Raw genomic sequence first — 12590 nt, 5'->3', positions numbered from 1 at the left:
TTTATTTAATACATAAATAACCATGCAAGAAAAATTTAAAAAACCATAAAAACCTTACCAAAAAAGTAGATTGCAATTTGCTCCACTCACATTGCTGAAAAGTGGTAGAGTTTAGCTCAAACCTCAGTATAACTGACCCCAGCACCATTGCGCTGGTCCTGCTTCTGATTGAATAGTTCTCTCTACAAACCACTACTTTCAGGCAATCTCCAGCTAGCCAATTTTTAGTCCTTGGGGCTCCGTATTGGCGGATGACCTAGATCATTTGTCAAGTATAAGGCAGATATTGAATCAGTAAAATTTACTTTAAAACAGGGCATCTGGGCGAGTTTTGTGCTTACTGAAAATGGTACATGTGAATCATCCATTAATTCTAGTTATAAAAAAGAGAAATCATTCACCTTCACTACAGAATTAGAAACAATCAATGCAACAGAAATTTTTAAAAATTATATTTAATACAAGTGAATAGATCAGAAGATCTGAAATGTTATAAAGCAATATACACAATGAATAAATAATTTGCACAGGAGAGTCATGTCTACATTACATAACACTGTCTAGTATGGGAATACTTAAAGTAAATCCAGTGATAATGGAGAAAGTCCATAAAAATGCTAACCTGTCTTCCCTTGTATGAAATTGTTCAAGTATAAAAATCCAATACAGTGTAAAATAGTATTCAATTTAGTTTAAGAATAAAAATTGCAAGTATTGCAGTTTCAGAAGAAAAATGGAAAGCAGCATTTAAAAACTACATAAACTACATAAGAATAGTGTTAAACTAATGAATTACCAATAAATGAGATCTACACGCGCAAACTCAAGAGAAGGAAGCATGAAACTAGCAATATATCTTGTTTAAAACAAAAAAATCTGAAAACTAAACTAAAATGTGTTAATGTAAGAGTACTCTCTCATACAGTGCACATATGAATTTAAATAAATCCAAGTCAACATCTTAGTTGAACAGGTTAATATTTAATATGCTACATCTAGACCTACTAAATAATTTATGCCATGAGATGAATACATAATTTTACAGTGTCACATCTAAAGTTCCTTTCTTTAGAGTGCAGCATAGTAAAACTTAAAAATAAATATCTTAAATAGCATTACTATTAAGGCACAGTATAAACCACATTATCATTAACCTTTGAAGAATTGTAATCTCAGTAACCTCGTTGTCTCATGTACTGTTTTCACTAATAAATAGTCTTAAATATGACTCTGAAATAGATACTAAAAAGTGTAAAATTATTTAAAAAGGGGGGGAAAAATAAATGTCCTTAAGACAGTTCTGCAAACTTTGCCTGCCTTTATTCATAAGCCACGAGTCGACACAATAAATAGAAAGTGAAGGCTGTTGTAGTAAAAGCCTGATCCTATTTCAGAATCAGAATTGCTGACACCAGCAGATACAAGTTTCCCAAAATTGAAACAGGATGGGGAGAGGGATTAGAATGTGACAAGCTCATCAAACAAGCACAAGTGATGTGTTCTTTCCAGAACTGTGTGTGTTATTGATTGTCTGTACAGCTGTTGCACCCATTAATTCCACATCACTTGTTCCACAGTCCCACTCATCCATAGGACAGATGAGAAAATAGCTTTGGTGCCTGTCCACCATTTTACCCACTGCCACGTTCCCAGATTGATTGTTCGATGCCCATTTTCAAGATAGTAAGAACATTACCTTCTTACTCGAGGAAAGTTCCATAGGCCATAGTGACTGCTAAAACGACAATCAGTGCTTTCACCGTTTTGTTTGTAAAAAATCTGCTTTTAAATGTAATTCAAGCTACATATTGCTCGCTCTGTATTCCCTGGTTCAACTAGATTCAAATAGCATTTTCTAACTTGTAAAAGGCAGTTTGCTTCCCTGATACTATAAAAAGAGCAAAAATAAAAATCCTGTTACAAAAGTGAAGTTCCATTGTTACTCCTGGCATCGTTTCGTAGCGGCCTTTCATTTACTCAGGCTCTTTGGGATTGATTTTCACAATTGTGCCCATTCCCCTCCTTCTCAACTCTTTCTCATCTATAACACTACCTGGAGTATAAAAAAAATAATGATTCTGCTTCACAATAGCATCACTTTTTTTTTGTTTTGTTTGTTTTTTTTAAAGCTGTTAAGTCAATGTTAACTCTCTTAATAGCTACTAAAAATTGGAAAACTGGGAGGGAAAGAGAAAACAATTCAACTTTGATCAGATGGCTGGTCTATTGCATTCGGTCTGTTTGCAGCTGCTGAGGCTGATACTGGCCAAATGCTGCAGCAGCAGCAGCTGCTGCAGCGGCGGCAGCAGCTGTCCCAGGTGCCGCTGCGGTGATTGGCTGCTGGACTGCATAGCCGTAGCCCCCAGTGGTCACATATCCCGCAGCAGCTGGAGAGGCCGCGTAGGGGTACTGGTCATAGGCAGCGGCGGCGGCGGCGGCAGCAGCTGCGGCGGAGTACTGTGCGTAGGCAGCTCCAGTGTAATCGATGTAAGGGGTGGTGGAGGCCGCAGCTGCTGTCGGCTGGACATGTGGAATGACCACTCCAGGCTGCACAAAAGCCTGCGGGTAGACATAGTGGGCAGGTATCCTGTTGAGAAATGGAAAACAAAGTCAGGCAGTAGTCACCTCCTATCTGCAGCGTTTGTTGTTCAGAGATAAGACAAACTCAAATTTAGTGGTTATTATGAGCATAGGGTTGCCATGATATCTGCTTTCTAGTGATCTGTCCCAAGTCCTCGGGTGGGAGCCAAAGTCATGGAGTGTGCTGTGTCCCCAAAAGAATTTGACAAAAAGTATGACACCCTCCCTGCTGGCATGGTCACTTATGATTGTTTGAGGCCATTAAGTATCATTTATTAAAAGGTTAGGAAATAAATCAAGGTTCATGGGGGCTACGCACATAACAAATGCTTAATTACGACTTTAGAAAAACTTGTAATAAGTTTGTAGGAGAAAGATGTTTAGCCAATAGGAAAATTCTTAGCCTTTATAGGACTCAAAATGGGATCTGCAATCATTCAGTTCTGCGGGGTGATGGCCGGTTTGTCAAAATTAAAAGAAATTTTAACAAAATCCTTACGTTGATTATCATGGCAACCCTACTTGAAATTGCTATGCAGACTCAACACACATTAATCTCTCTGCAACCTCAGTCACCCTTATTAAAAATAATTAAAAAAAAGGAAGCAGGCGACAAAATAAAAAAGAGGAGTTTAAAAGTTCACAAGTGTGGTAAACACAGCAGAATCACACTTCTCAAACGAACTGTAGTGCAGCTCACTCTGTCACAAGAGGCTGTTGTGGGAAGCTACAAAAATGCTATTAACATTCATGGCAGTGATTCCCAAAGAGATGTGCAGCACGCTTTCTTTCTTTCTTTCTTTCTTTCTTTTTTTCCCCAGACAACTCATAAGGACACAACAGTCAAGCAAACCTGTTTGACTATCAGGCAACTGAGGGTCAGCCAGCTTGTTTATCTCTATGCAAGACAGACAGAAGGGGTTTTGGGGAAATGATGAGGTTGAGGGAAAAAGTAGGGAGGGGAAATACAACTGAGTATTTCTAGACTTAATAGAAAGTTAAAAAGGCTTACATAATAAGGAAACATTTTTTTACACATCGACTGACTCTTGTTTTATCCTTCAAATGAACAGACAGCTTTATCAGCATATGTTTAAAATCTGCCCTGTTAGTTAATATTTTGTACAGATCAATTGTATGATTATGCATTATCCTGCAGAAATGCAAGAAATTGAAACAAAATCAAGTATCTTTTAGAACTATACATTTACAGATCACATACAAGACAGATTCCAGGGATCTCACTAAAAAGGTGATTTGGTTAAAAAAAGAAATCACAAGAGGTACTTAAATAAAATTCCACACATCTCAACTCTCACTCTTGTGATTCATCAATGACCACTTTAAATACTACCATGAGTATCTGATTTATTTTCATCTTCCTTTAAAACAATCTCCATCAAAACCCCCTATAATTTCTAAAACTATGACACTAGAATGCTATCTGGTTGGCTGTTGGCAAAGTTAACGTAGAAGAAGTATTAGCATAAGCAACAATCTTCTGATATTAAAGAACTTAAAACACCAAACTGCACATTTCTATTTTTTGAAAACAGATTTTGCTTTGCCTGTTCAGAGTTTTACTGAAAGCACTCATTAACGAACATCCATGGAAAAGATGAATTTATCACAAAGGGTAGTGAACTTTGACCCCAATGATAAAAATACACTCAACTTTACCAGACTTGTAGATCTTTCCCAGTGCCAGGAGAAACGACGTCATCGAGTGTTTCTGAGGACACTTAAAGATGTTCTTAACTGCTTGTCAGAAACCAGGCGCGTGGTCATGCATACACTCAGAACTTTGCTGCAGGTCAGGTGACTGCTTCACTCACAGCGACAGGTGTGGTTTTATGAAACACTGTCCCCGGAGGCCACCACGTCCGCAATGTGCAGACATGGCTAAGAGAGCCTACTCTCATGCCAGTTTACATGTGGTGATAGACAGCAGGGGCTGCAGCCGGGCTATTTTTGATCCTGTCATGCGACAAGGGTTTCCAGCGGGTAAAATGTCTTTATAAGGCCAAAGTAAAACATCTATCAGCAGTGAAGGCCAGCCAGTATGAATCTCACTGATACCAAAACATTAACCCCGTGTACTCCCAAGTTCCTGGGACACCATGGTAAATGCTAGGTTCGTATCTTTGAATACTTGCCTTAACTGAAAATAAGTTTATCCTACAAAAGGCAGGGCTGCTCAGGGGACTCTATCTTTATATTTACTTTACATTAACAAATAGTGATGATTCAATAATTCCCAACAATGAGAGTATAAATAAAGTTCACTGGACTATCTGACTCCTCCATGAAGTCTGGCAAGTGTTAGGAAGACATCTGGACTGCAAATCAAACCTAGAGCCCTTTAAAGCTTAGGAAAAGGAGAACCCAGAAGAACATGGACAGCTTAAAATATCTCCGTTCAGGAAGGAAGGGAGATTTGGACTAAAAGCTAAGGTGGCCCTTCGGAAGCAGATCCTGCTTTATGAGTTCTTTTTAACAGTCTGAGGACCCCATTAAGGAAATTTGGGAATCTCCCTCTTACTACCTGTTTTCTAATATCCTTTCCTTCAATTAACCACAGAAGGTGCGTGCCTAGGCAGTTACAAAAACACCAAGCGAAGCAGATACTTTCAGTAATTCTCAAAGAAAATAGATCACATTTTCCTTTTCTTCCCATCTCTTCAAGTCCCACTAATATCTCTTTGTGACTTTTAAAGCAACACCCTATCTGGTTTCCTCTTTCAAATTATCACACGAATTGCCAAGTTCTCCTCTCCTTCACTTGTTCAAGGTAGTTCTTGGCTCCTAACATCTATACCAAACTCAGTGAAAATTTCTTAAACCTTGGCATTCTAGGCCAAAATGTCTAGAATGCTTCTGGCTCCAAAATATCTTCCCAGTATTTCTTTCTACTTGTTTTAAACCCAAATCGGCTGAGTTCCTCAATGTTTACTGAACATGCACCACATTCCTAAATCCTTATTTTTTCTCATGTTAACCAACTTTTTTTTTTCTTTTTTTTGAGATAGAGCCTCAAGATGTTGCCCTGGGTAGAGTACTGTGGCATCACAGCTCACAGCAATCTCCACCTCCTAGGGTCAAGCGATTCTCCTGCCTCTGCCTCCCAAGTAGCTGGGACTACAGGTGCCTGCCACAACGCCCGGCTACTTTTTGGTTGCAGGCATCGTTGTTTGGTGGGCCTGGACTGGATTCAAACACACTAGCTCAGGTGTATGTGGCTGGCGCCTTAGCCACTTGAGCCACAGGCGCCAAGCCCCAACCAACTTTCACTGAGATGCCAATCCTTATTTCTACCTGTTGAGACCCAAATCTCACTCACTCTACCTTAAACACTATGTTCGGGCCTTTAGAAATTTGCTTTATATTTTAGTCTCACATTTTTCATATGTGAAATGGACTAGTAATTTCAACCCTGATAAAACTGTCTATGAAAAGCACCTACAAGGACAAATATAGTAGGTACTCAATAAAAAAGCCCTCTATCTTCACCATCCTTCAACATCTAGGTCAACTACTTCCTTCATGATGACTTCCTGAATCCCACTGACCAATGTCCCTCTCCCCTTATCTGAAGCCACAGGGACAGCCCTTCCTGATGCTTATCAGTTTTATTACTAGGTTAGGAGACAGAATGGAGTGATGTCTTTTTTGGCTACAGCTTGACAAAGAGGAAAGAGCCTAACTTTGGGGGTCAGGCAGACATGATTCTGAAACTGCAATCACAGTCTGACCACTTACCAGTCCTGTTCCAGGGGGAGTTAGTTAACCTCCCTGACTCTCAGTTTTTTTCACCCATGGAAAGGATATTAACATTGCCTTTCATCAAATACTTACTGTGAGAATTAAACTGAATAATTGTTATAAATCCCTCATCATTACCATGTATGTAGCGGATGTTTGGTTAATGTTAGTTATAATACCTCCTGCCACCCTTAGTAAGACAGTAGTATAAATATACCAAGCACAGTGTTATTACACCTAGCATAAAACTCAGCTTAAAGGTGTACTGAGTAAAAGTTTATGTTCACTCTGATCTAAACTAGGCCCGAAATTTCTACTCACAGATCTATAGACTCTCCTTTCCAAGGTTTCTATAAAAAAACTTCTTTCAAACATAAATTATAAGATATTGCTCAGCAAATTCACAAGTTTCTCGGCATCTGCCCCCAGTGCTACAACAGAAATCCCTTCAGGCCAAGCTTTTGTCTTTAAAAGCCCAGAGTAATCTGGGGGATGGTTAAAGACCACACTGAAAACAAAAACAAAACAAAAAAACCTAGTCCAATTATTAGAATTTCAAACAAATCCAGTAAAATTAAAAATGCTCAAGCTTATTTTCAGGCCTAAAATAAGAACATGTAGCATTCAAACAGAATTTCAGATGACCAGGTGTGATTAAATACAGATGTTAAGAATTAGAACAGTGTTGAAAATCCAGTAAAAAAGAAGAGAAAGTGTGCTTAGGCCACTCGGAATGCTATCTATTTCTAATAAGAATCTCAAGTTCAAACAATTTGTGAACACAATAATAATAGCCATCCTTTATAAAGACAGTTAATATTAGAAGAGATGAAAAACAAAAGGTTACTATCAAAACACACTTGATTTAAGATTTCCACATGACACATTTTACTCTGGTGATTCTTACTGTCTTTGTGTTACCTTCTTTCTTAAGGATATGTAAGGACTACCACAACCAGTCCAAATGCCTGTGCCTTGGCTCTCAAGACCCTCCACAGACAGTTGTTTTCTCCACGCACTGAACCTTTCCTTCCCTATGCCTCTGCTTAAGCTCACTCTATCCTAGACCCTTCAGACATATCCAAGTCTTTGTTTTACCTCTCTCAGACACACCCTTTGGTACAAGTCTAGCTCAAGTCCACCCTTCCTCCACAGCCTTGTCCAATTCCTCCACCCCCCCCATCTATTTCTTTGCTCCTCTGAATTCCTTTTGTACCCGAAACAATACCAAGTCATTCAGCAATTAGTAATTCTTGATTGGTTTATGTTATTTTTGATTCCTAAACTAATGCTCAATTTCTCATTTTGCATCACCCTCTGGGATAGTGAAAAAATAAGCACATGCAACTACCTGTTGACTGCTCTAGTTTTATAACTATTTCAAGACTGTTTGTGAACTCATGACTAAGCTCACCATTGTATATTCTGAAGTACATTCTCCTCCCCAATCCCATCTTAAATAGATAGTCTAAACCAGTGACAGAAATAGGTGGACCCATCAACCCAACCACCATTTGTTGTCAGTACCCAGGTTGGCTTGAATGGGGCTTAGATAAATAACTATGGATATATGCAGGCCCTTTCTAATCATATTGAAGAGAAGACTCTTCCACAGCTAGAAGAAAAAAGTAAGAGCTGCCAGTAAGAGTCAGGTACTGCTATGTTAAAGAGAAAGTTATAAGAAGGTGATCATGGAAAATATAACTTGATTCTTCCAAGTCAAATTATTTACTTTTTTTTTTGGTACACTTTTGGAGACACTGATGGTAAACATCTGTCTATATTAGTGATTGTCAACTGGGGTGTTACGGCAAACTGGAGTGCTGTGAGAGGATCTTAAATGTGCTGCAAAAATTTTTAAAGATCATTAATGCAATTATTTTTTGAAAGAAGTTCTGAGCACAGTAATAAGTATATTTGTTTTTTGCTTTAAGTGTCTGCAGAAGTTTAACTATGGGTTCAAGTGTGCCGTGGGATCAAAAAGGTTGAAAAACACTGATCTACATAGACAGATCCAGCCGTCCAGGTTACACAGGTAGATGCTTAAGTCCTAAGCTAGATAAGAAACTATTGCCGAGAGTAAAATGCTCCTTGAACAACTAGAATGTTTAAAAAGAAAGTTTAAATCTGTGACACTGGAGTTACAGGAAAGTTGATAAGGTAGAATATAGCCAAAACAGATTCTAGTGTCTGGGATAAATTATGGTGGAAGGTGATCTCCCACCCATATATCATGTCTGAAAAGAAGGGAAATGGGGACCTATAAGAGGAAAAGCTGGTAACTGCAGGACCCAGAGATAACACAAATATGTGCAGGTGTTTGTCTGAGTTAGGTCTGAAAGGTGAAAGCACTACACTACTCAAAAACCTAGCTAGTGTTAATGAAATCTGGTGAGAATTGTTGAACCTTTAAATCAGATGGCCTAAAAGTGTATACACATTGCAAAAGAAAGAACCCCGTTCCCAGAAAACTCCCCATAAAACAGAAACTTAAAACATGCAAGCAATGAATCTGTATTTCTTACAGAGAGAAACCACACAATTTAGCACTCACTACAAAAAATACGGTTAAATAGAAGTCACAGGCTACAGCTTAAAAGCAAGAAAAAAAAAGGCCCTTTGCTTCCCATGGCAAAGTCAAAAGTCAACACCCCTCAACACCACCACCAAAACCAAAACACAAAGAGCCCCTTCCCCAAGGAAAAGAAAACACTTTCACTACAGCTCTGTTCAATTAAGTAAAAAGCACACAGTTTAGCTATCAACACCACTTCATTACTGTAATAAATAAAATAAAGCACACGAAGGGCTATTGACTATTGTGAAGAATAAAAACAACAACACCAACATCCATGCATCGTTAATCACCATCTGAGCTTGTGTGTCTGAGTCTACTGGTTACAGAGTTTAATTCCAAACAGAACTATTCCACCTCTTATCATCGTATCCTTCTGATCAGTTAGCTTAACTGTATACGAGCCCTGTCAGGTTAGAAAGAGATAAATAAAATTGAGTCAAGTTGAACAGTAATAATGGTGATGGGACACAATTGTCTTGTACACAAGTCATACCTGGTATTTTTGTTTTGTTTTGTTTTGTTAATCATAAGCTCAAAATTTGTCTGCTTTGGAGGCTGCATACTTGGTCAGATAACTTGACTCATCTAAAAATATTTATAGTATCAGCATTAAAAATACACAAACATATATAAATATATATAACCAGTAACATTCTGTGACATGATGATCTTATCTGTACATAACAAAGAGGCAGGTTAACAAATGACAGCCACTTAGGAAGGCCTAATTAATTGACTTACCCAAAAGGTCTTTGTATAAGGGCCGGATGAAGTTGTTGAACACCAAAGGCAAAACCTAACAACAAAACATACCACATTTTCTATTTGTGCATGCTTAGGCATTTATCACTCCTATGTGTAAAATGCAATCACAACTTTCACTTAGAAAAGATAACTATTTTTTTGATATTTTAGGAAAGATATCATATATATGTATTTTAAAAACCCAGTTTTACAAATGCTAAAATAATGATTTTATTGATCTAAAAGAATGGTTTTAATCAGCTAAACGTGGAAATTAAAAAAAAAAATCTGCAGGGCTGCGCCTGTGGCTCAAGGAGTAGGACGCTGGCCCCATATGCCGAGAGTGGCGGGTTCAAATCCAGCCCCGGCCAAAAAACTGCAAAAAAAAAAAAAAAAAAAAAATCTGCAAAGTTTAGGGGACACAGAATAAGGGCTTAGAAAATGAGACCAGGAAAAAAGGCTCATGACATAAAAACAAGGACTTGATGATAAAATTACATGTCACGAATATTCCTGCAATTCTGCACTGCAATCTATAAAAAGTCTTTGGAATATTCTTGGATTCTCTGTACAATGCTTTGGAAGATTATGGGTTTTACAGTATTAAAAATTCACAACAACTCCTTTTCTGGATAATACATACACACAATGAATCAGGCAAATGCTTATTTATTTTTTTTTTTTTAAAGCCTATGTGTATTTGTACAGAAACTCACTTTCCTGACAACCTAGTTTCCTTTTAAATCTGTTTGGATAGACGTGTCAACCTGTTTCCAAAATTTTAGAGGAAAACACTTAAGAGTGAAGAGCACATGATTTGATCAAAGAAGTAAAGATGCTTGCCCAAGGACAAGATTACAGTTGTTCAACAATCAACTCTCAATTATTCGTGCTAATGCAAAGGGCAGCATTGTAAATAACCCCAAAGGTCATGTTTTCCCATAGACAAAATGCTGCTCCATTTTGGCAACTAAGGGCTTTCAGTAAACTATTTCTCATCTCTAAGCATCTTGATCTGTACCACAGAGTCACCGAGTAGGTGAAATCTCTCTATTTTCTTTGATGGCTAATACTTTGTGATTTTAATGTTAAAGCTTCACCATTCAGACACCGCCCCCACCCCACACTTCTCTCAGGTCAGTGTTCAAGTCATATCACCTGAACAGTGCAACTGGTGGTAACTCGAGACAACGCTAGGATGGAAGTGAATTAGCTGGAGTTGGCAAGTTTGGCCCAAATAATCCAATATGAATTATCTACAAGTGGCTTAAAATTGGAAAATAAGAGACTACAAAATGTAAGTCATAAGAAAACAGATGAGTTGAGCCTATTGCGTATGTCTAAACTACACTCGCCAGATCTATTTTTGCACACAGGTAGATCTTAAGTCCTGAAAGGAATATTTACGACTCTCATTTATCTTTAATGCTTTGGTAGAATAACCAGCCATGGTTCAAGTTTACTAAACACAGGAATATATATCAGAGAGCCAATGTCTTCTGAATTAGGGAATCTTTCTGCAAGCAGGGGGTCCTGGGAGGAAGAGAGAGAGAGAGGTTTCTCACCTGGTTGCATGATCCTTGGTTTTGCTCCTAAGTATGCCAGATTCACGTTGGCCTTTCTGCCATCAATGATGGGGTTGGGATCCTTGCAGGCCCTTTCAGCAGCAGCCCGGTCAGCCATGGTGACCTTAGCAACATATACACATAGACACATACATAACCTCTAAATTAACCCCTAAAGGAAACCAAGAATCGCACTGGACAAGCCATTCATGATAAAACTGAAATCAAACTTTCTTTCTTTTTCTTTCTCCTTGAGCCCTTTTTTAAAAAATAAAAAATGAAAAAGGAGAAGAAATTAAAAAGAAAGAAAGCCTCCACCCCCACCCTGAAGTATTAAGGGTGCCAGTAGGGCCTAGCAGAGATTTGGAAGCCTAAATTCTTAGAACTCCTCCAAAGCCTCCTTCCTCTGAACCCTCCCTACCACTACCACCACCAACCCCCCAGGTCACCACTCAGCCTCAGAAGCACTGTTTGCTTTAAGGAAAGTCCAGCCTCACATCCGCCCAGTGCTCCCAACCACCCGCAAACACTCCCCAACCACAATAGCTATTGTCCTACTCTGACGCTCACTGATCTTCGGCAGCTGAATTTTCACGTTTAAATCTCTAGGAAGCTTAACATGCTGTTTCAGTTCGGTAAAGAGCCACAGGAATCATCTATTTAAAAAATCTACCTTTGCAATTAAAAAGGGGGAAGAGGTGGTGTGAGGGAAGAGCCCTAGACCTCATGGGGTATCCCCTCCCTGCCCCAGCCAGAACGCCAGAAGCCACACGCATTTTTACAAAGCAACAGCGCGCGTTAACCACCGGCCTCCAGCCTGGGAATGCAATTGTGCGGGGCTGCGGCCCCTCCCTCCCATGCCCCGGCACCCCAAACCTAGCGATCATTACAGTTCTCTGCTTCCACCTCTGCCCTGCCCTGCCCAACCCTCACTGGGCACCGAGCGAAACGGGCGCCGGCCCTGTCCCCCAGCTCAGCCGCGCTCAAAGTTTCAGTTCAGCCCGGAGCGAAGGGGCAGCGCCGCTCACGCCGGCGGGGCTCCTCACCGTCACTCGGAGCCCCTCACTCTAAGCTCTGATCCCCGGGGTCAAGCGCCACTCTGGCTCTCCCTCCACCCCCCACCATGGGTGCGACTTACAAATCCATAGCCCCGGGACTTGCCGGTCTGCCGGTCGGTGATGACCACCGCCTCCTCGATCTCGCCGAAGACCTCGAAGTACTTGCGCAGGCTGGCGTCGGTGGTGTGGTAGGGCAGCCCCCCGACGAAGATCTTGGTGTACGTCGTGTCCTTCTGGGTAGTGTGCATCTTCGCGCCCGCCCCGCCGCTCGGGCTCCGGCTGCGGCTGCGGCTCGGGCAGCGG

At 40.0% G+C, this 12590-nt stretch overlaps 1 protein-coding gene across 2 annotated transcripts; it reads right to left on the bottom strand.

Moving 5' to 3' along the window:
• Nucleotides 1–435: 435 nt before the first annotated feature.
• Nucleotides 436–12539, bottom strand: RBM24 (RNA binding motif protein 24). 2 transcript variants are annotated; one of them, XM_003788322.2, is made up of 4 exons: nt 12368–12539; nt 11230–11353; nt 9662–9716; nt 436–2587 (listed from the first exon to the last, which is right to left on the bottom strand). In XM_003788322.2, exons 1-4 carry the CDS (start codon nt 12533–12535, stop codon nt 2224–2226), a joined length of 711 nt encoding a protein of 236 aa, XP_003788370.1. In that variant the 5' UTR covers nt 12536–12539; the 3' UTR covers nt 436–2223. The 2 variants fall into 2 exon arrangements, with proteins under 2 accessions (XP_003788370.1, XP_012659669.1); XM_012804215.1 differs by lacking the exon at nt 12368–12539 and adding an exon at nt 11903–12062.
• Between the last annotated feature and the right edge of the window lie 51 nt (nt 12540–12590).

The sequence above is a fragment of the Otolemur garnettii genome, unplaced genomic scaffold, assembly GCF_000181295.1.
Source record: "Otolemur garnettii isolate 467f Iridium unplaced genomic scaffold, OtoGar3 scaffold00026, whole genome shotgun sequence".
NCBI lineage: Eukaryota > Metazoa > Chordata > Mammalia > Primates > Galagidae > Otolemur > Otolemur garnettii.
Note: the sequence above shows the minus strand (reverse complement) of the source record. Positions and strands in the feature narration are given on the sequence as shown.

Bases quoted from the DNA above. Each gene is read 5' to 3' on its own strand.
- RBM24 (XM_003788322.2), bottom strand. From the start codon at position 12,535: ATGCACACTACCCAGAAGGACACGACGTACACCAAGATCTTCGTCGGG. The intron at 9,717-11,229 runs GTGAGAAACCTC...TTTTGTTGTTAG, and splicing joins ACCAAGGATCATGCAACCAG to GTTTTGCCTTTGGTGTTCAA. The intron at 2,588-9,661 runs GTAAGTCAATTA...ATTTCTCAACAG, and splicing joins CTTATACAAAGACCTTTTGG to GATACCTGCCCACTATGTCT.